Genomic DNA, 24,202 nt, shown 5'->3' with positions numbered 1-24,202 from the left:
TGTGGGGGGGCATTGGTGTGTGTGTGTATGTGTGGGGGGTGTGCGTATGTGTGTGCGTGTGTTGGGGTATGTGTGGGGGTGTGTGGGGTGTGTGTGGGGGTATGTGTGGGGGGTTGTCTGGGTGGGTGGGTGGGTGTGATTTGTGGGGGACAGCTGCATGTGTGATGTGCGCACGCGATGTGCGCAGAGGGCGTATGGGCTGCGGCGGACACGCAGGCGCAGCGGTGGGCACATGCACAATAGTTGTTTCCAGTATTTCCGTACAATCACGCGGGCAGGGGCAGCAGGGAGGAACGCTGCCGCCCCCAAAACCTTTCGCAAAAAACAGAGCGCCAGCAGGTGAAAAGTGGCGAGAGTAAGTGCAAACCCCCTGCCCTTAAAGAGAGACCCCCGCCGGTGCCAGTCCCTGCCTCCGCGGTTCCGTGCACGTCTGTAAATTGTAGATGCATGAAGCCTCATTTCTAAAGTCATCATCATATGACAAACTGTAAAAGGTCATTACAGTTTATATGGCATGGAAGTTAAGATGGGCACCTTAACTTGCAATTTCCATTCTTTTTAGAGCACGAGTGAAAATGTAAAGCATCTTAACTCTCATCTTAAACCAGAGTTTTTTGTATTACTGAATTCACACTTATGTATGTTGAACATAGTATGTGGATAGGGTTTTAATTTATTTAACAAGGCATCCTTTGTATATCTAAAACAATGAATCCCCACCCACCCACCCACCCACCCCACCCCGCCTGAGCTTGTCTTTTAATGTTTAGCTCCTCCACTTTGTGTGAGCCAGGAAAAATCAATTGACTAATGCATCTCCATGGTTGACAGCACATTTGCCTGGAAAAAATCTCCCCCTTACATTCAATAGGAGATGCTTCGAGGTAAGTGGCCATAGGGTTAAAGTTCTCAAACTCTGACCAGGCATCTACAAACCCACTTGCCAGCTTGAGTGTCCTCTGCCTTCTGGGGAGCAGGACACCCAGCACCACACAGATCTCCTTCCCAGAGGTCTGATTTCCACTGCCACTTTTGAGAAAGGATTCCTGCTGTTTATTACTTTCTGAGCAATGGGCGAGGGCTCCCACTGTTTCTTACCGTCTCCATATCCCAATGAAAATGACAGAAGACCTGCTTCTCTCCTAAGCCCTCTGCCTATGTGCCAGGAAAGGATCAGAGGGAAGAAAAGGGATTGGTGGTGACCATAAATAATGGCTGTCTTAGTGAGCTAAGCCTGTATTTGTGGATCCCTGCTATTGATGAATGTAATAAGTAATTTAGCCTGTTTTTCAAAATAGCAATTCCCCACCTTTCTCATGTCTGTGTTAATATAGGATATTAATGGAAAAGGCAAGTTGACATGTCAGTCTTCAAATTACACTAGGAATGTGATCCACAACCTGCTTAACTCCAAAACAGATCCACTGGCATTAACAGTTCTTTACCCATGTGGCAAAGGGGTTATAGAATCCACCTCGCATGTTATTCTTTATTGTGATTTTTATAGGAAACCCCGTTTAAGACTTTTATCTCCTATGTTAGACAATTTGCCTGGCCGGTCTGATGAATTTTATTTAAATTATCTTTTAACTAATGAGGAAACTGATATTATTTCTGTTATGGCCAGGTTTTGTTATATTATTTGTAAAACACGTACTGGTTTATTGTAAATGTTTGCTGGTCAATGACCGAATAAACTTCTAACTAACTTAACAGTGCTTTAGATTAACAGTGCTGATTAACACTGCTTTAGGTGAACAGCTGCTTTAGATGAATTTGAAAGCAGATTGCACCAAAACACCTGGACCAGTTGTTCTGCTAGAGCAGCTTTGTAAGGATACCTCTTGGTGGCATGGGCATATGAACTGGGGATGAAGATGGCTCAAATTCCGGTTTTGTATTTAATGCATATGGGGTCCCATTCACTTAACTTTAATGGGAAGTGTTTGTGTACTACAGGAAAACTGAGTGGTATTGGTCAATATGCAAAATGAATGTTTTAATGGGCTTATTTTTCCTTTTCTTCCCCATCTTTTTGTATCATTCAGAACAATTTAGGCACTTCATATCCCCTAAGGGGAATATCTTACAGTGCTCACACATGTAGTTTCCTGTTCAAATGTAACCCAGGGTGGACCCTGTTTAGCAAAGGGGACAATTCATGCTTGCTACCACAAGACCAGCTCTCCTCCCTATTCCTATAAGGCCTAGGGCTGGCCTACCTTAAGGAATGTCGCACATGATAGGTCTCACCTGGCCGCTTGCTTCCTTCAGAATTGGTGGTGGGGTTGTTTCTGCTGTATGTTTCTAAAGTGAGGTTTCACTGTCAGAACACAATGGTTGCCCCAGTTCTATGGAGCATTCTATCCTGGGAAGCCCTGTTTAAATCTTATATTGGAGCCCTTGAGAAACAAGGTGAAGGACTTCAACCTAATCTCTGCCACATGAAGGCCTTACCATAATAAAGAAGGCCATTTTCAAATAGCTAAATAAACTTGGAACCAAAATGTACATGATGCCAAACCTGCAGTTTTGCTATTTTAAGCTTACCTTCCTTTAAAAAAGCAAAAACAAAGCATGTTTCAAATATTTTCCAGTGATGTAAACAGATTCATTTCACATCTGCAAACTTTAGAATCTTCCTGTTTTTAAGCAAGCTATATTTCCCCCAATCATTTCATGGGAGTGCCAGAAGGAAGAAGCACTCAGTGAAATTATTATTATTATATAATTACCCCACTCGACACAGGCGTATGAGCTGGCACAGAAGTATGCTGTAACAGTTTTTCAAAAATGGTGGTGCAATGGCTTATGTGATATTGCATAGCTTACTGGTAAGCAATGCTAGCACCCTGAGTAATGAACAACTGGAAAACAGGATGTTGTAGATATGTGTATTTCACTGTGTGTGTGTGTGTGTGTGTACACCTTCAAGTACAGTGACATATGCACATGTATGATTGTTTCATATGAGTCCTATTCCCACGTTATGTTCAACACACAATCTGTGTATGTGTACACTTGTACAAATCTGTACGTATGCAAGTCTCTTGTGATTGCTGCACTGGTTACCTATTTGCTTCTGGGTCCAATTCAAAGTGCTGGTTCTCACCCTTAAAACCCTTCAGGGCTTAGCGCCCGTTTACTTTGAGGACCGCCTCTCCCAGCCAGTCCTGTCCCGTCCTGTGAGATCTTCTCAGGTTTCCCTTCTTTTGGTTCCTGGTCTCGGAGAGGTCCATAGCGCTAGGGCTCGTGTAAGGGCTTTCTCTGTTACTGCCCCCCTATTCTGGAACTACCCACCCAATTTGGCCTGCCTCCTCCCTTTCAGCCTTCAAATTCTTATTGAAGACATTTCTTTTCTGCCAGGTGCTTGCCCTTTAAGTATTTTTTCTTTTTTAAAAATCTTGGAGGCTGTTCTTGCCATGTACACCACCCTGAGTCTGTGGATTGGGCAGTATATTAACCTCCTGATGACCTCACTGCTGGGAGAAGTCATCAGGTGTTTTGGTGCTGGGTGTTATCAGTAGGTACAACATAATATCTGAATAGGGAGGGCTATCATGATCTACCCTTGGTTTCACACTATTTTTGACTCAAAGGTGGTTTCTGAGAAGAAAATGAGTAATATGTGAAACAGCCCTTGTTTTGAGATACTACACATGCACATTTCTAATAGATAATGCTGTAATGATTAGTCAACCACCACTTTATTGGATTAAATCCATTATGAAAGAGTATGCAAGATTCTGAGCTTTGTTTTTGCTTGTATATCAATGACATGTAAATCGTTTAGTGTTGCTTATGTTGTTCAAAGTATAATATATATTCCTTATCTTCCTGGGTCTTTTAGGGGTACTGGCACAGGAAACTGACTTTAAAAGCTTCCAGAAATTTGGAAGTTCTTATATTGCTGCTTCATATGTGAAATTTCTTGAATCCGCTGGAGCACGGGTAGTACCAGTAAGGTAAGCTCACATTAATACCAGACTTGGGTTGCATAACATGCAATACACAATAAAGCCCTATTCAGACATTGCATTGCACATGAGTACAGATGTCTGTATACATGTATGTGTCCTTGTGTGAATGACTATACGTATTTTCAGAGTGAACCTGTGTAGACCCCCGCTCCCCGCCCCAAATCCCAAGTGCCCGGTACAGATAGGAAGTGTGCTGCTGGATGTGCATTGAGCATAATGTACATATTGTACAGATACACTGTGCATAGATTCCACACGTGTTTGAACATAATGCATGAACAGGTTTTGCTCAGAGCTTAGTATTTGCCAGTGACTTGGACTGAAAAGGGCATATTGGTCTTTTGAGAATTTGAATTTCAGCCTTTAGGGTAGTTGCTGAGTAATCCTTTCTGGTGTGATTGTATCTTGCAGTGTTATTGACTTACATAACATGAATTTAAGGTCTGTCACTGGAAATGGGTGTCGGCTTTCAGTTACTGTGCTTAAAAACTTGTTCAGAACTGAAGTGGGGGAAGGCAGGGGCGTAACAAGGCTGGAGTGGGCCCAGAGACAAAATTTTAAAATGGGCCCCTCACTGATACACACACACACACACACACACACACACACACTTCACAATATATAGTCATGTGACTTGCCTCTGGGGGGCCCCTCGAGGTGTGGGGGGCCCCAGGCAGCCGCCTCCCCTTGCTTAATGGTAGTTACGCCCCTGGGGGAAGGGTTGCATTTATGACATAACCTGTTTTCTCATTTCTCCAGACTAAATCATTCAGATCATGAATATGACAAAATTTTCCATTCCATCAATGGGTAAGTGTACTACAAATAGACATCTCTTTGTTAGGGGAGGGTGGGGTGATGAAGTGGTAGGTTATTTAAAACTGGCCTGTTTTACAAGGATATTGGAAAGATAAGTGTTATAAAGTGTCATGTATCCTGACAAGTGTTACAGAAGTGATAAATAATACAAAGAGTGTGTGTGTGTGTGTGAGAGAGAGAGAGAGAGCGCAAGCAAGAGAGTGCTGTTGGAAGGGCAACTTATCCCACAGTATCACTGATTTTTCCCCTAACAAGTACCCAACTAACTGACTCTTTGTGTGTGAAAGTTGGCATTTCGAAATAATGTATACTGCTTTTCTAAAACAATTTTATGCATAGCAATTTACTGTGTACCTAGTATTGTGCCAAAGAGGTGCATAAGAAGATCCATTCAGAATCGGACTCAAGGCTTCTCTAGTCCAGCATCCTTTTTCTCACACTGGCCCACCAGATATCTCTGGAAAGCTGAAAAGCAGGAGATGTGCAAAGCTTCCTGTGGTTAATCTGGGCGAAAATGTTCATCCTAGATATTTCTCACTGATCCTATCTAAGCCTTTTCACCTTTAGAAAATTGAATATTAGTTAAAAACCCTGACTTTTCAGAAACGCATCTAATCACTAAAGACATGTTGCTAATTTCCTGTTTTGTTTAGCCTAGTTTCCTTAAGGAAAGTAAGCTTATGAGTTCATTCGGCATTGTTTGTGTGTCCGTCCGTCCGTCCGTCCGTGTGTGTGTGTGTGTGTGTGTGCGTGCCGCCGCTGTAGGGACACATAGGGATTGCTCAAGCATGTAGTTTGTAATGATGTTGTCCACCGTGATTCTAGATGGCGGACATGTGAATATTTGAGGCACAGGTAGGAACTGATTTAGACCAAAATTTGATACAGTTTTAGGGACACACAGGGACACCACAAAGACATTGTGATGATGTTATCCACCCCAGTTTAAAATGGTGGACACATGCACATTTGAGGCACAAGTGAACTAACTTGTGAACTGCCTAACTGAACTGGACCACATTTAGTCTAGTTGTAGAGATAGTGAAAGCAAAGTTGGCAGGTTAGTTCTTACCAGAACTACTTGTTTTACTTAAGGAAGAGGGGGTTGCTTCTGACAGTGCACAGCGCTGTGCACATCACAATCCCATTTCTGGGTTCTTTTCCCCACTGTCTAGCACCAGATATCTCCTTATATGTGGCAATAAGTTATTGGTATTTATAGGAGAACCCAGTTGCGATTGCTCAAATTTAGCATTGTTTGGGCAAGATATTAAAACCTGAGCATACAGTTCCAAATCTAGTGTGTGTGTGTGTGTGTGTGTGTGTGTGTGTGCGTGTGCATGCACCATAAAATACAGAATGATTATTTTTTTATTAATATCTCAGTCTAATTTAGAAATCTGTGAACTTCATAAACAAGTTTCAAAACACAGAATTATTGCTCTCAAAAAAAAAAAAGGCAAACTGAAAAGGAAATAAACACAAGACTTACTGTTGCAGATGCACTGGCTGACATGATGAAGAAAAAGTAGTTTCAGTGAAATTAAAAGGAAAAGTTAGGCAATGCGTAACTTGTTTTTATTTCAGTGGGTATACTCTGAGTTATTTTCCTTGTCATGTCAGCCACTCTGTGGTGTTTGTATCAATCTCTCTCTGGTTCAAATGCCTGCTTAACATTTGGGACCATGTTAGTCCCTACTTTGTGACATTTTATATGGTTGCTCAGAGTCAAACTCCTGACTCGACGACACTTAATCTATCAATCATGACATGTATCTCCCTGCTTTTTAAGTCTGGGGAGACATTTCATATGCTAAAGTGGCTTCAGAAGGTGTAACCTTCCTACTTACTACAATAAACTCCCAGTGACATAAGAACAGTGCTGCTGGATCAGGTCCAAGACTTATCTAGTCCATCATCCTGTTTCACACAGTGGCCCACCAGATGCCTCTGAAAAGACCACAGGCAAGAGATGAGGAGCTCCTGACTGCATTTCCCAGTGATTTATCTGTGCTGATTTTGACTCATAGTGCTGGCTAGTTGTTATGTAATAGCTGTTCAAAAAACCTTGGCAACTGCTTGAGGGGAAAATAAACAGTACTGCAGAGCTATCTGGCAATTAAAGCATGGTGATTAAGAGGCAAGTGCTTTCACATGGCTGCAATTTCACCAAAAATATGCCACCTGAAACTATCCTGAGCCAAACTTACTCTTGTTTCCAGAGATTACTGTCGTCTTTTTATCTAGCCACACCACGATGGCTGTATATTTTGTGCTGGCTAAGATAGCAGTTTCCCAAAATTATGAGCATGGAACATAATTGACTTTGGCTCCACTACACTGAAATCATGGTGGATGAGGGCTAGTGGTTTCTCTAGATGAGGTCATTCCCAGGAATGACAATATTATTTTGCAATAATGGTTAAAAACCAGGAGTAATGGTTTACCAGTGTGAATGAACCTTTAAAAAAAAAAAAAATCCCTAGCACCTCTATAATCAGGGGTTTATCTAGGGTAGGGCAGGCAGGGCACGTGCCCCGGGCGCCACTTGAAGGGGGGTGCCATTTTTCAAAATTATTATTATTATTTTTAAATGGCTGCCCAAAACAAAATGGTCACCATGCATGCTCAAATGGCCTCTATGAGGCCCTAGGCCATGCCAGGCCTCACAGAGGCCATTTGAGCATGCGCGGTGGCCATTTTGTTTTCAGCAGCCATTTTAAAAAAATAAATTATTTTAAGAAATTGCCACTGCACATGCTCAAATGGTCCCTGTGAGGCTCTAGAGGCCAGCGGGGGGGGGGACTTTGCAGGACCCCCCATGGCTTTTAGGAAGCCCCCTGAAGGGGCTACAGGTATTTTTTTAAAAAATAATAATAATATAATTCGCTGTACACATATTCAGATATGTGACCTGTATGTGACCTTCAGACTTGTAGTTTTCAGCTGATATTATGGTAAAGTTATCTGAAAGATGGGTGTCAGAAGTTTGGACAGGGGGTGCAATTTCAGTGCTTGCCCTAGGCACTATTTTCCCTAGATACGCCTCTGTCTATAATAGTAGCTATGAATTAGCATTGATTAGGATTAGAACCTCTTGGAAATCAAGGCTTAGAATTCTGATTTGTATCTTCCTGCTTCCTCCTCCTCCTGCTCCTCTTCCTGCCACCACATTCCATACTGACACTTCATTGTTATAGTCAGGATAAGATGAGGCAGTGTTCAATTAACCAAGGAGTGCATATGTTATTTTGATCTGCTATTTTCTTATTAGTGTTGTGTTGCCTTCCACTGTTATAATACAAGATTACGTTTCAACTATGCAGTCAATGGACAATGCATTGTTGCTAACCAAACTGTTGTTGCTTGGTTTTCTTTAGGATACTTTATCCTGGAGGTGGTGTTAGCCTCAAGACGTCGGAATTTTCCAGAGTCGCTAAGATATTCTACAATAAAGCAATAGAGGTTAGCATTTGAATATTCAGTGTCTCTTTGCATTGGGTGGTTGGCAGTGTTCAGAACTGAAGATTTTATTATTATTATTAATAATAATAATTCAATTTCTATACCACCCTTCCAAAAATTGCTCAGGGCAGTTTACACAGAGAAATAATAAATAAATAAGATAGCTCCCTGTCCCCAAAGAGCTCACATTCTAAAAATAACCAAACACAAGATAGACACCAGCAACAGTCACTGGAGGTACTGTGCTGGGGGTGGATAGGGCCAGTTAGAAGGTTATTATCTGCAATTTCCAACTATCATACACTGTGCAGTCTGTGCATACGTGCTTTATCTTTGCATGTGCTCTAGGCCAACAGCACTGGACTGTAGGCTATAAACAGATATAGCATGATAAGCTGAAAGGAACCATCTGAAATCCACTTATTGTTCTTAGCCATGTTTTACACAAGTTTTTTTTAAATTAATGAGATGCATAAATTTGTAGGAACATGGCCATATTTCCCTTTTTGATCCCCTTTATGTTAAATATTAAACAAGAATAATCATAAATATCATAATTTGGTGTGTATGGCACACAGTCTCACCAGACATGATGGATAGGGAGGAGAGCTGGTCTTGTGGTAGCAAGCATTACTTGTCCCTTTTGCTAAGCAGATTCGGCCCTGGTTGCATCTGAATATGTGACTACATGTGTGAGCACTGTAAGATATTTCCCTTAGGGGATGGGGCTGCTCTGGGAAGAGCACCTGTATGCTTGCCGGTAGAAGTTTCCAAGTTTCCTCCCTGGCATTTCCAGAAAGGGCTGAGAGAGAGACTCCTGCCTGCAGCCTTAGAGAAACTGCTGCCAGTCTGTGTAGACAATACTGAGCTAGATGGACCAATAGTCTGACTCGGTATATGGCACCTGCCTATGTTCCTATGATAACATCCAGAGCTTCAGCAGAGCAGTGCTCTGTCATCAGAAGCTCTTTCCATGAGTGGAAGGAGAGTTGTGCTTGCAAAAACGCACATGAGAACAAGTCTCCTTCTGTACATGGCAGGAGCTTCTGATGATGAAGTGCCACTGAAGGCCCAGATGCTGTCCAGGATATAATTAAGCTAGATGAAAATATAGTACAGGCTTGGACTGGGTTAGCAGGCAGCGGCACAAATTCCTGGTGCGCCCCGTCGCCTGTGCGCCCTGTCACCGTCGGAGTGTGAGCGCCCCTCCCCGCTCTGTGGTTGCAGGTGCCTGCTGTCACACTCTGACAACAGGGCACACAGGCGACAGGGCGCACCAGGAATTCGTGCCGCTGCCCAGAAACCCAGTCCAAGCCTGATATAGTACATCACCTACATTTCTTTTAAAATAGCTGTCATTAAGTATCATTCTCTTCTTTATTACTTGTGATAACTTTGTTTTGTGGCCTGCATCTTCTGAAACAATTCGTACTATGTAGCTATTTATGAATCTATCAGGTAAGCTATAAAATAAAAGTATGTTTATTGAGATAATAGATACTTCTAATGTGGTGGCAAAGTCTCTTCCTGCTTTATTTTGCTCAGGTTTACTGTCTACATATAATCTGATTTTATTTTATCTCAACAAATTAATTACATATAATTTGTTAACTTAATTTGTTAACTTAAATAAATAACTTAACTTAAATAATTAATAAATAACTTAACTTAAATAATTTGTTAACTTAAATAATTTGTTAACTTAAATAATTTGTTAACTTAAATAATTTGTTAACTTAAATAATTACATATAATTTGTTAACTCTGGGCTCCTTGGAGGAAGAGCGGGATATAAATGTAAATAAATAAATAAAATAATCTATTGATTCTGTAAAAAGTCTTCTTGCTAAGCTTTTAGGTACCACCATGGTAGAAGTTATAATTTACTAGTATCTAGATGAAGTGGAAATCTTAACAGTGTAAATTAAAGTTGTAGACTCCACCCCGTCTTCCACTCTTGTGGCGCTTGCCCTGATCCAGCATTGATAGCTAAATCAGCCTAGTATGAAAGAATGAGACACATAAAACAAAGTGCAAGGATGGAACCATATCAGTCATAGATCTAGAGTGCTAACAGTCAGGTCCACAGCCATACATTTTCTGATTGGGAAAGGTGGACTTAAGAATATATCTATGAATGTTGTTGATTCTATAAGATATTTATATGCCTCCTTTCCACCATCTGGGTCTTCCAAGTGGCCTACAATTTATTTATTTTTAAAATGAAGAACATAAGAACAGCCCTGCTAGATCAGTCCCAAGGCCAATCTAGTCCAGCATCCTATTTCACACAGTGACCCACCAGATGCCTCTGGGGAGACCACAGGCAGGAGGTATGTGCATGCCCTCTCTCCTACTCTTGCTCCCCTGCAACTGGTGTTGAGAAGCATTGTGCCTCTTAGGCTGGAGGTGGCCCACAGCCATCAGACTAGTAGCCATTGATAGACCTGTCCTCCATGAATTTGTGAAGCCCTTTTTAAAGTCATCCAAGCTGGTGGCCATCACTACATGCCATGGCAAGGAATTCCATAATTAATTATGCTCTGCATGGAAAAAGTATTTCCTCTTGTTCGTCCTAAATTTCCCTACCTTCTGTTTCATGAGTTCTAGTGTTGTGAGAGAGGGAGAAAAATTTCTCTCTGTCTTCTCACTCCTCTCCATGCATAATTTTATACACCTCAATCATGTCTCCTCTTAGTTGCCTCTTTTCCAAACTAAAGAGCCCAGTCACTATAGCCTAGCCTCATAAGGAAGGTGCTCCAGGCCCCTGATCATCTTGGTTGCCCTCTTGTGCATCTTTTCCAGTTTTACAATATCCTTTTTCAGATGTGGTGACCAGAATTATACGCAGTACTCCAAATGTGGCCACACCATAGATTTGTACATGGGCATGATAATATTTTTATTTTCCATCCCCTTCTAATGATCCCTAGCATGGAACTGGACTTTTTCAAGCTGCTGTTCAATGAGTTGACACTTTCAGTGAGCTGTCCACCACAACCCAAGATCTCTCTCCTGGTCAGTCACCAGCAACTCAGATCCCATCAGCTTATATGTGAAGTTCATTTCCCCCCCACTCCCAATATGCTCCACTTCACATTTGCTTTGATTGAACCACATTTGCCATTTTGTCTCCCACTCCCCCATTTTGGAGAGAACTTTTTTTAGCTCCTCACAATCTTTTGCAGATTTCACTACCCTAAATAGTTTAGTGTCAACTGCAAATTTGGCTGCTTATCCCAACTTCTAGATTATTTATGAACAAATTAAAGTGCACTGGTCCCAGTACTGATCCCTGGGGGACCCCACTGCCTACTTCCCTCTGTTGTGAAAACAATTGAGGTTTGTCTTTAGTCTCAGCAGGGATGGGTTTCCACCTGTAGAGCTTCCATCCTGTGCATGATGTCTACTCTGGAGGGCCACATTGGCTTGATGGCAGTGAGGATCTTCATGGGTCTTGAGGAGTTGTCCTCCTCCCTCGCTGATGTCCCTGGTAGTTATGGCTGGCTTGGCCTTCCCAGAAGCACCAACCTCACAGACCAAATCTGAGAGCAGAGCAGATAATGCTACCTGGGCCTGACAGAGGCGCTCTTATCCCTGGACTTCAGGGCCGAAATCCAGGGCCTGCACACCCTCTGGGGCCCCCAAATCCTCTTTAGTCTGTTCTACGTGGTGTGGTTTGTGCCCTCAAGAACCTACGTGTTAAAAAATGATGCTTAACTTGCAGCAGGGGAGTATCCAAAGGCCTTTAGGTCCAGGCTTCAAAATTACCTAGGTGTACCTCTGGGGCCTGAAGGACAGGACTGCTCTTGCCACAAACAATGGCTCAGCAGTCTTTGTAGCCTACGATTATTGGTGGTCATTGTTGACCTTCCCCCTTCTTTGCACAGATAGGAGCAGAAAGAAGCAGGAATCAAGCCTCATGTCACAGTGAAATGAGGCACCCTAGAACCATGTCATAGAATACTAGAACCATAGATACCTATAACCATGTCATAGAATATTAGAGCTGGAAGGGGTCTTGGAGGACTTCTAGTCTAGGCTCCTGCTCAGTACTGGAAAATGCTATAGCATCCTTCATGGCTGCCAGCCTCTGTTTGAAAATTTCAAGTGAAGGAGAGCCCACTACTGCAACAGTGTGACTTCCTTCTTCTTCCAAGAGTTTCCAAAGCGAGAAACGAGGCCTAGTGCTGTGCACAGAACCGGTGCCTGCCAGTTCGAAGATGAGGGTGGACAGCTTTAAGGAGCGGGGAGCATGCTCATATTTCCCCACCCCCGTTGTGTCCCCCCCCCCCACCTGCCGGCACTGTGTCTAAAAACAGTCCCTGTGAGGAGGCAGCATGCATCCTTGCTGCCCTGGTGTATGTTGGACCAGAAGTACCTGGACGTGCTCGGTGTGCACATCGTGACATGCACACATACGAGCACAATGTGTGCACCGAGCACTTCTGGCTACTTCCGGTCTGACATACACCGAGATGGCAAGGAGTTATGCTGCTACCACACTGGACACAGCACTGGCAGGGGAAACATGGCAGGAGGGATAAGATCACCCTCCCCGGTCCTTAATGCTATCCCTCCCCCCCCCACGCCTTTGAACCAGCAGACCTTCAAACCAGTTTGGAGGTCTATAAAGGGGCTCGGAACTGGTTCATGCACATCCTTAATGAGGCCATCTCTCTTCCAGTCTTCCACTTTGTGCTCAGCTGGGCAGTTGCCTGACTCAAGTATGTCATCACCATTGCCAACTTGCTCGTTGTATTTGTGGACCCCTGACTGGGCAGGCCACCACAAAAGTCTGGCGTGTTTGAGAGTTGTTCAGCTTTTGCAATACCATTTGACAATACAAAATTGTCAAATCGTTGACAATAATCAAACTAGGATCCGAATTCAGAAGCAGGAACAGTCCTGATTATTACTGAGCAATTGAGTGCAAATTGCCTAAGTGTGTTTCTGTTATTTCCATAATTGTACGGGCTGGAGGCTTGCATCTTGGTTTTTAACTTTTAAAAAGCAGGCAGTTCAGGGAGGGGATCTGGAATGTTCCTGCATGGCCCCCAGAATCTCTCCCCAAACCTGCCCTCTCATAGCTACATTGCTTCTAATGATATTATTGCCGTCCTGGTTGATCATTCTCTTGTCTAGAAGGTGACAAACATCTTGTGGGAAATGCAGATATCTAAGATCTGGCTGTATTAATCTGCTTATTGGTCTTTTGTTTTTCCTTGTGGTTGTTTTCAAGGCTTATGAGAGAGGAGACTATTTTCCTGTATGGGGGACGTGCTTGGGCCACCAGTTGCTCAGCTATCTCACCAGTGGGGAAGACTTGCTCACTTGGACTAACACGGATGGATTTTCATTCCCACTGAACTTTACTGAAGGTGAAACCTCCTGTTAAGAGTCCTTCCCCCTGCCCCACACACTCTTTCAGTTTTAGTTCACACAACTCTTCTCTGTGTTGAAGAAAACTTGGAGAAATTGAACTAGTACATTTTAACAGCCAAAGAGAAATAGTGGCTTGGAATAAACTTGGATTGATTGATTGATTGATTGATTGATTGGATTTATATATTTGAGGGCTGGGGATGTTTAGGCTTAGATCGAACATGTTTCTGGCCTGATACTGTGTCCAAGTAAAGACCATCAGCAGAGGACAGGGTCTGGGTGAAGAGCCCCCTTTTTGGTAACCGCATGTTGGTGCCAGACAGCCTGTGCTAGAGTCGGTAGCACCCAGTGCGGGTGCCGCTGAGGGGGTGGGGGCGGAAGGAGGAGGCACCTTTTAAGTGTAAATTAGTAGGTGCTTATGTCTGCTACTGCTGCACCTGAAAGCCGCTCTGAGCAGCAGCATCCAGCACCTCCTGCTAGGGATGTGCACGGACCGGTTCGGAGGCCATTCTACTGGCCTCCGGACTGGTCCGGACATGGATGGTTCGGGGTTCAGAAGGGTAGGGTGGGGGATTCCATTAAGGGCGGGGGGGGACTTTACTTACCCCTCCCGCGTTTTCCACTTTTGGCGCCGTAATTATTGTAAAAATCCCGGCGGCAGGATCCCTCGCCGCCCGCTTCAATCGACGACGATGGCTCCTCCGTGGTAAAAAAAATCAGGCAGCAGGATACTTCCCTGCTGCCCCCTTGAAGCCTCCTTGAAGACCCTGCTGCTGCTGCCCCCTTGAAGCCCCCTGCTGCCCCCTTAAATCTCGCCCCGGACCCGACCGCTCACTCTCTAGAAACGGGCGGGCGGCAGGGGGATGTCCTCCCACCCCCTTCCCTGCCATCTGCAAAATTCTTTAGGAAGCCTTTTTTACCACGGAGGAGCCATCGTCGTCAATTGAAGCGGGCGGCGAGGGATCCTGCCGCCGGGATTTTTACAATAATTACGGCGCCAAAGGTGGAAAGCGCAGGAGGGGTAAGTAAAGCCCCCCCACACCCTTAATGGAGCCCCCCACCCCAGTGCCGGACCACAGCTCCGCGGTTCCATGCACACCCCTACCTCCTGCTAGGAAGGTTCTCGGCTCCACCACTCTCCTGGCCTCTGCACACATGTGGAGGCCATTTTCTGGCTATGCAAATGGCCTCTGCCACGTGAGTGGCAGAGCTGATCTGCTGCTCTAGGAGGTTCTGGGCGGTGCGCCACTGTTCAGAGCAGCTTTCAGGTGTCGAGGTAATCACCTACTAATTGACTCTTAAAGGTGCCTCTCACTGCCGCCTCCCCCCGCTTTCCAGCGGCACTTGCATCGGTCGCTACTGACTAGAGTACTACTCCAGACATAGGAAGCTGCCATATACTGAGTCAGACCATTGGTCTATCTAGCTCAGTATTGTCTTCACAGACTGGCAGCAGCTTCTCCAAGGTTGCAGGCAGGAATCTCTCTCAGCCCTATCTTGGAGTAGCCATGGAGGGAACTTGAAACCTTCTGCTCTTCCCAGAGTGGCTCCATCCCTTGAGGGGAATATCTTGCAGTGCTGACATGTCTAGTCTCCCATCCATATGCAACCAGGGTGGACCCTGCTTAGCTAAGGGGACAAGTCATGCTTGCTACCACAAGACCAGCTCTTCTCTCTCTTCTGCTGTGCTGCAGAAGGGGCTTTATGAGGCTGCAAGAAGGAGGCGGAGGAACTAATGGCATCTACACCAGAATGGTTCTGTGCCCTTAACGCTGGGGTTGGGTTCGGCTGGTTATTTAGAATCCAGTTACAGGTTACAAAGAGCCACTTCTGTGGTTGGCTTTACTGCAGTCTAAGAATATGCAAATGCCTTGTTATGATTGGCATGAGATTAGTGGTTCCATGGGTTTTTGTCTTTATAACCTGTAAGTAAGAGAGTATTGCTAGGCTGATTGATTAAATTGATTGATTGAGTATTGCTAGGAGGTAATACTGTGAAGGAGAGGTTTGTTAGTCCTTGGCTTCCACCATGGTCTTCATCTGGAGCACATCTCTCTCTCTCTCTCTCACTGCCCCCCACCTGTGACTATTGTTTTCACCCAGGGATAAAAAAGTTCCCATTGATACCAATGGGAACTCCTATTCCTGGAAGAAACAGGTCTGTCTGAACTGGGGCCAGAGGGTTAATTCCTTCTCCCTACCACCGACCAAGTCTGGACAGGGCTTCCCCGTGGCACTTGTTTACACTTCTAAAAGGGTAGAAATGGAAGCACTAATCTGATGTAGTTTAACCCTTAGACTGCAGTGGAAGCACTTCCCTTAGAGCATGGTGATGATTGCACTTCCAGATGCACTCCACCCCCCACCCCGCTAGAGATCAGTGCACCATTCTCCCCCTGCAGCAAGGGGGCCACCTCCATTAACTGCAAACAGCATATCTACTAGATCTACACTCACGAGAGTATAGCACTCAAGGAAAAAGTGGCTGACGTGATGCTCGTCCACAGCATTATGGAGCCATAACTCTGCACTCTGGGGTGGCTGCTGCTGCTGTGGGCTCTTAAGGCGGCCTCAGTGCTGTTAAGAATGGGTGTCGCTTCTGCAGTTTTCTCCATTTGGGGCAGCCGTGCTGGATGAAGGGCATAGTACTGTGTTGGATGTTAGCCATTATGAACTTCACTGAAATATGTTATTCAAAGGGTGCTTCTGAGTTCTTAAGCTTAGATAAAAATAGTTGCATGCCAAACCATGAGCAAGAGGAGTTTACAGAAGGTCCTTATGGGATATGTGTATGATAATGGTTTATTACAGATTTACTGTGGTTTCTGCCAGTACTGCATGTATTGCCATTGTCTCCACCTTAATGAATATAAATGGTTTTTCTGAATGGAGCTCCAGCTGTGGTTTCCAAATAGCCCTTGTGAGGTGGTTTTTGCCTGAGCTCTTGTGGACAGTGAAGATCATACATCTAAAGCAGGCCTGCTCAACTTTGGCCCCCCAGCTGTTTTTGATCTATAACTCCCATAATCTCCAACCACAGTGGCTAATAGCCAGGAATTATGGGAGCTGTAGGCCAAAATCTGTAGGAAGGCCAAAGTTGAGCAGCCCTGATCTAAAGAAACACAGAACCATCCCACGGCTGACAGTATTGCCTCTTCTTGTCTTTCTCATGATAAGGTGCCAAAGGCAGCAGGATGTTCCAGGATTTCCCAGACAGTTTGTTGCAATCATTAGCTACTGAGCCTCTGACTTCAAATTTTCATTTCTGGAGCCTTTCGGTGCAGGTGATCACAACATTGTAATCGAATGACTGAGATTAAAATTGCCTCTTTAAATGTAGATGCAGATTTTAATGAGATCCTTTTTTTCTCTCTTTTGCAGAACTTTACAAATAATGAGAAGTTGCACAAATTCTACAAGATCTTGACAACGAACGTTCATGCCGGTGTGGAATTTATATCCACCATGGAAGGTAACGTATACCCATCATGGTAGGTTCAGCCCCACGTTCTGGTCAGGACCAGATGCTGCGCCTGACACATGGCCATTGCCACAAGCAATAGACCTAAGTATTCTTGCCCTCCCACTTTCCCTGTAAAGCTTAGTCATGGCAAATGTGTATCATTCTGTCTTCGTGTAGAAGGTCCTCGGTTCAGTGCTTGGCATCTCCAGGTAGGGCTGGAAAAGACTCCTGTCTGAAACGCTGGAGAGCTGCTGCCAGTTGGAGGAGGCAATACTGAGCTAGATGGACCAAGGGACTGATAGGGCAGCTTCTTGTGTACTTGTAGTCAGTGAAGTGAAGCATGGATGAAAACAGTCATGGTAGAAATATGTCATACCATGCATATTGCATAACTCGGGAAATAGGAGTTGGAGGAAACCTAAGGCTGTTGTTGCTTTGAATCAGCCATAATGTATAGTTGGAGGTGGAACCTTTTGCTTGTAGTAAATCTCTTCTACTATGGTGGCTTTATCCTATAATTCTCTCTTGTGGGGGTGCAAAGACTTGATCCATTTGAGATGATCTTGTTACAAAAATAGGACTTCAAGGTTATATTTTACAATACCTTTGTGCACATATTATCACTACTGATGACTTGTTTGTACCTTTCAAGGTATGTGTTTTTACTTGACGTTTTAGGAACATAGGCAGTTGCCATATAATGAGTCAGACCATTGGTCCGTCTAGCTTAGCATTAAAATTCTACCCGGACTGGCAGCAGCTTCTCCAAGACTGCAGACAGGAGTCTCTCTCAGCCCTATCTGGGAGATGCAAAGGAGGGAACCTGGAAGCTTCTGCATTCAGGCTCTTCCGAGAGCGGCCTCATCCCCTAAAGGAAATTTCTTACAGTGCTCACATGTAGTCTCCCATTCAAATGCAACCAGGGTGGACCTTGCTTAACAAAGGGGACAATTCATGCTTGCTACCAGAAGACCAGCTCTCCTCCCTCCTTCTAATGCTGTGTTGTGAGCTGCCCAGAGAACAATTTGTTATGGGGTGGCTAATAAAGGGGGATGATGATGATGATGATGATTTTCAAGCTACTATGGAACTCCATGTTCCTTAACACTCACAGTTTTAGGTCTTGGCAGTATAGGAATAGGCAAGATAGAGAGCAGAGTTTACATGCCATCAAGATGTATGCCAGAACAGCTTGATTATTACACTGACATATTGTAAAAATGGAAACTAGTGTAAGACTAAGTGCTTGAGTTAGGATTTGGGAAGAACCTAGTTTGAATCTTGCTTCTGCTGTTAATCCAGAAGATGGCCTTAGGCAGGACTGTGGAACTTCAGCCCTCCAGCTATTGTTGAACTACAACTCACATCATTCCCAGATACAATGACCAGTAGTCAGGGTTTATGGGAATTGTAGTCCAATATCTGCAGAATGGCCAAAGTTGTGCAGCCCTGGTCTTAGGCAAACTACTTTCCCTCTATCTCAGCCCCTCCCCATCCACCACATGGCTATAATCACAGACCTACCTTAGAGAGGTGTGTAATGTTTACAAAAAGATAACGTAAATGCTTTGAACATTGTAAAGCACTGTATAAATACAAATGTGATGAATACATATACCACTTTTCAACAAATGTTCCCAAAGCGCTAGTCTTGTATATTATGTTTACATGGATATAAATAAAATGGCTTCTTGTCCCCAAAGAGCTCACAATCTGAAAATGAAACCTAAGATAGACACCAGCAATAGCCATTGTAGGGATGGTGTACTTGGGATGGATAGGGCCAGTTGTTCTCCCCTGCTAAATAAAGATAATCACCATGAATTATGTCCATGTTGGATATAAATTCCACTTCTTCTTGTTCCTATATATATAGTGCAAGGTTAGGCAACCTTCGGCACTCCAGCTGTTGTTGAGCGACAGCTCCCATGATCCCCTGCACAATTAATTGTGGTGGGTGTTGATGGGGGTTGTGGTTCAACAGCAGCTGGAGAGCCAAAGGTTGTCTACTCCTGAGATAGTGGTTGACATCCAGAATAGAAGCATGTGTGGCACTGCGCTCCAGCTCTGATACTCACACCACGAGGGAAGATTTTCTTGGATCTTACCTTCTCCTGGAAGCTCTCTGTGCAAACTAGAAATATGTCCCTGAGGACTGTGTGCAAGTACCCATGTGCCTTTATTCCAAAACTCAGCAGCTTTTAATCCAGATGTCAGCCAGTAGTTCTTATGTGATATCCCTCCTATTTATGATAGAGTGATAAAATTGCATATATAAATATTTAAGAAAAGCCCTTGTCTTGTTTGCATACATCAGTGAAAAATCTTTTGCTTTGTAGCTTCAAGATACCCATTTTATGGTGTCCAGTGGCATCCAGAGAAAAATCCATTTGAATGGAAGAACTCAACAGGCATCCCACATTCCCGATCTGCTATAAGAGCAACATATTACATAGCTGATTTCTTCGTTAATGAAGGTAAGGAGTCTCTGTAAGGACTGGTTTTTAAGTTTACAGACAAAGATAGTGAAATTTTATTTGATAGGGGAAGCAGACACACGTATGGTCTCTAAGTTCATTGTTGCATGCTGAGAAAACTTTTCTAAGCGCTACAAAGTAAAAATATAAACAGAATAGTTAAAGTAACAATACAATCACATTTTTGATTAAAGAAATATTGGAGAATATGACAATGCCACCTTTAAATCCATATATTGCAGAAGGCAATATTGATTTTTAATCTGTTCCTTGACCATTTCAAAGGAACCATAGCATTTTTGAAACCAGTAGTCTGAATGGCTGGTTAGCTGGAGTGCTAATACATTGATACCCCATTTTCAAGGTAGATTCCAAATTCTGCCACGTTATCTCCTTTAAGACTTGAGAGAACATGTAACATTTGCCATAACTTGGAGTCTTAATGATGGACAGGTGGACCTCATTATCCGCATGGGTTCCATTCCTGCAGGTTACCTCAGGTAACAAAACCACAGACAATGAGTCTATGGGAATGTGGGGGTTAGGTTCCCAGACAAAAATAATAATAAAACTCCAAATCACAAAAACTGGCCAAATAGTGTCATACCATGCTCCACAGGTCTCCTGGCATCCAGCAATGTCCTACCAAGTCCCAAATGTCAATGATCTTTTTCATTCATATATATATTGCCAAAATGAGCCACAAAATGGCTCCTGTAGACAAAATGGCAACTGGAAATTGCTTCTGCGGTCATTTCCAGGCTTCTAGGAACTGCAGATATGTGGGGTTTTTTTTAACCCTTTTGTATCTAGAAGTGTGACTCTGTTGGTCCTTTTGGATCTCTCGGTGGCTTTTGATACTATCAACCATGGCATCCTTCTGGAACGCCTGAGGATGTTGGGGGTGGGAGGCACTGTTTTACAGTGGTTCCGCTCCTACATCTCAGACAGATTTCAGACGGTGTCGATTGGAGATTGTTGCTCTTCAAAATCTGAGCTTAAGTATGGTGTCCCCCAGGGCTCCATACTTTCTCTAATGCTTTTTAACATCTACATGAAACCGCTGGGAGAGATCATCAGGGGATTTGGAGCTGGGTGTTACCAGTACGCTGATGACACCCAGATCTATTTCTCCATGCCAACCTCTTCAGGAGTTGGCATGTCCTCCCTAAACACCTGCCTGGAAGCAGTAATGGGCTGGATGAGGGAGAATAAACTGAAGTTGAATCCAGATAAGACGGAGGTACTTATTGTGCGAGGTCAGAACTCAAGAGATGATTTTGATCTGCCTGTTCTAGATGGGGTCACATTTCCCCAAAAGGAACAGGTTCGCAGTCTGGGAGTACTTCTGGATTCACACCTCTCCCTGGTTTCTCAGGTTGAGGCGGTGGCCAGGGGTGCTTTCTATCAGCTCCGGCTGATACCCCAGCTGCGTTCGTTTCTCGAGATCAGTGACCTCAAAACAGTGGTACATTTGTTGGTAACCTCCAGACTGGACTTCTGTAATGCACAGTATGTGGGGCTGCCTTTGTATGTAGTCCAGAAACTTCAGTTGGTTCAGAATGCGGCAGCCAGGTTGGTCTCTGGGTCATCTCGGGGAGACCACGTTACTCCTCTGTTGATGGAGCTACACTGGCTGCCAATAGGTTTCCGGGCAAAATACAAAGTGCTAGTTATAACTTACAAAGCCCTAAAATGCTTAGGCCCTGGGTATTTAAGAGAACGTCTTCTTCAGTACAAGCCCCACCACCCATTGAGGTCATCTGAGGAGGTCCGTCTCCAATTGCCGTCAACTCGTTTGGTGGCTACACAGAGACGGGCCTTCTGAGCTGCTGCCCCAAGATTATGGCATGTGCTCCCTAATAAGAAACGAGCCTCCCCATCTCTGGCAATTTTTAAGAAACTACTGAAAACGCATCTCTTTAACCAAGCTTTCTCAGCTTTTAAAAACTTGTTTTTAAATTGTTTTGGCTATTTAAGTGGTGTTATGATGTTTTAATTGTTAATTATTATTTTATGTAGTTTATAATTTTTGTTTTGTTAATTGATTTTAATGGTGTTTTAATGTAAACCACCCTGAGCGTTTTGGAGGGGCAGTATAAATTTTTTAATAATAAATAAATAATAAATAAATATCTGCAGATAAGGAAGTTAGATGTCTATTTGACACCCACAGATACATGAAACCACGAATAGTGGTTCCATGTATAATGTGGTTTTCCTGTGCTGATATATTCTGCAACTGTAGTATTTACCCTTGGAAAGAGCAACTTTAATAATAAATATTTTGTATTGCGGATTTGTACAAGTTTGTTAGCAGACTTCGGGTCTGAAACTGATGTATGAAGGCTTCAGAAGAAAACCTGGGACAGGCCTAAACACGTCTGGTGGAGAAATTTAATTTTATCTCTTCATGATGCAACCTTTAAGTCTCATTTGCAATTTCTGCACTTGTGTACAATATTTGAATATTTATTTTTGGTTTTGTGGATATTTTAATGTTCTTCTTAAGCACTGAGTTGAACAAATATTTGTGTGTGTGTATTTGCCTATGTACACTTTGGCACCTGGTCTTGGACGATTTGTGGCCTTACAGTTGACAACATTGGCTTAAGTTGTACCTTCTGTGATCTTTTGCAGCCCGGAAGAGCAACCATCGGTTTCCCAGCAAAAAGAGTGAGACGGATGCATTGATTTATAATTTCAATCCTCTCTTCACTGGAAGATTTTCATCATTTGAGCAAGCTTATTTCTTTGACTAAATTCTCAACCAGGTGGCTTTTACCTGCAGCACGTTTCAGAATTAAACTGATAGAGTGCATTGTGAACAGCAAAAAGTCACTCTGCTTATGGTTCTTCCTAAATTCTTTTTCTAACGTTCGCTGTGGAGTCCCACTTTCTGTTCTGCAATGGCACAATCCTCTGAGAAGATCTTGTGTGAAATGAAGGGGATCTGTGCAAGAGCACTGTAATTAGTAATGTTTGCCCAGGATAATTTCTAAGCGGCCCATCCTGCAAGTTGCTAATTCAGTGAGAAAGGACTGAAATTGTCGGGTGCTGCTCCTACAGGAGTGCTATATCTCCTGTCTTCAGGACAAGAGAAGAGGCTGGTGGCTTGTGTTCATAGCCTACACTCTTTCGATTCCACTCCTCAGATGGCTGGTTCACAGCAGAATTATGCGTGTGAAGACATAACAGGCCTCCCTGCACACACCCTAATTCTGAATTAGTTTGCAGTAAAGTTCTACTTGAGAATGTGGGTGGAATTTCAGTGTTCTATTTAACACTGTTGCTATGATTGAACTATTAGCATTTTATTAAATGAAATTGAAGAGGCCAGTCTTCACATGAATGGGAATGAATGAATTTACCTCATGATGAAATTAGTGCTAAAAAAAAAAAAATCTTGGCGGAATGTATGATCTTGATGGGTTTCCTCATATGTTACCGTAGCTGACATCCAGGGTAGCACTGTGCTGGTGGAGCAGTGCTGAGTTCCAGACTACCACTGTGCTATTGCATGGACAGGAAGAGGTGATTTTCAGCAATCTCCCCTTGCCCCTGAAGCCTATTGTATATCATGAAAATATGTCCTTGAGGGTTGCGGTAGTCTGGAAATCATCACTGCTGCATTTGAATGTCAGCCACTATTATTAATGGCAAGATGTAAAGGTTCTCAGGTAGTCAACCTTCTGAAAAAGAATGTTTTTCCTTATGCACACTGAGCCACCTACTATTGAATACTTTCTTTAATTGGCTGACAGCACTGCTCAGCAGCAGTTGTGTTTGAATTGCTACCTATTGTACATCCATATTGAACATTCCAAGGTGAAGTTTACTGAATAGTATTATCACAAACTAGGATTTCTATTGAAAAGCTGGATCCCTGTCTAAAACATATGAGTTCTACTTCCCATTTCTGCTTCACTCCCATTCAACTGAAAAGTCTAGTAAAAGCCATTACATTCCTGAAGATCATTTGGTCTTTGGACTAGATGGCTTTGTTTTGTAAAACGTTGTTGGCATTAGGATTGTGGGCAGTGCCCACAATCCTAATGCAGGCAATTCCTATAATTGCTTATGAAAAGGGAAATCTCTGTGCTTGGATGGGGCACAGGCTTAATTTCACATTTTCTGTCGATTTATTTGCTGTTTGTTTATATTGAAATATATCTTGTCTTTGAGAACCCACAAGACAGCTTGCAACAATGTAAAACAAGAACTGAGTCAGAAAGCAGCATTCACTAAAATAGAACAGAAATTTAATACAAATTAAAAACCACCTTTAAAGAGATGTGTTTTTATCTGTCAGGATCCAGCTTTAAAGAACATAGGGCTACTGATTCCTCATTGTAACTGTGTTTTATAAATGCACTTGGATCTATCGTGACTCCTACAACTAGCTGGGATCAAAACTGAAGACCTGGATGTAAAATACATATGCAATGTAATGCAGTATTATTTGTTGTTGCTGTTTAGCCCATTAGTTTACTGCAGCCCTTTTTTCCTCTTGGTTTTTCAACTAGGTACCTGAATGGAAGGAGATACCGTTTGATTCCTTATCTATTGAAACCATTTTTACTTTCTAATAAAGGAAGCTACAATAGCTTTAA

General features: G+C 43.3%; 1 protein-coding gene across 1 annotated transcript in view; it reads left to right on the top strand.

Annotated features, from left to right (window-relative positions):
- The window catches only part of GGH (gamma-glutamyl hydrolase), a 27,161-nt gene extending 2,959 nt beyond the window's left edge, over positions 1-24,202 (top strand). The window contains exons 2-9 of the mRNA XM_053248540.1: positions 3,851-3,965; positions 4,740-4,790; positions 8,180-8,264; positions 13,507-13,645; positions 16,827-16,933; positions 17,031-17,121; positions 19,452-19,589; positions 22,230-24,202. Coding sequence (XP_053104515.1) covers positions 3,851-3,965; positions 4,740-4,790; positions 8,180-8,264; positions 13,507-13,645; positions 16,827-16,933; positions 17,031-17,121; positions 19,452-19,589; positions 22,230-22,351 — 848 coding nt within the window. The 3' untranslated portion in view covers positions 22,352-24,202. The remainder of the gene's footprint in view (positions 1-3,850; positions 3,966-4,739; positions 4,791-8,179; positions 8,265-13,506; positions 13,646-16,826; positions 16,934-17,030; positions 17,122-19,451; positions 19,590-22,229) is intronic.

This window comes from Hemicordylus capensis, chromosome 4 (assembly GCF_027244095.1).
Source record: "Hemicordylus capensis ecotype Gifberg chromosome 4, rHemCap1.1.pri, whole genome shotgun sequence".
In the NCBI taxonomy this organism is placed as follows: Eukaryota; Metazoa; Chordata; class Lepidosauria; order Squamata; family Cordylidae; genus Hemicordylus; species Hemicordylus capensis.
Note: the sequence above shows the minus strand (reverse complement) of the source record. Positions and strands in the feature narration are given on the sequence as shown.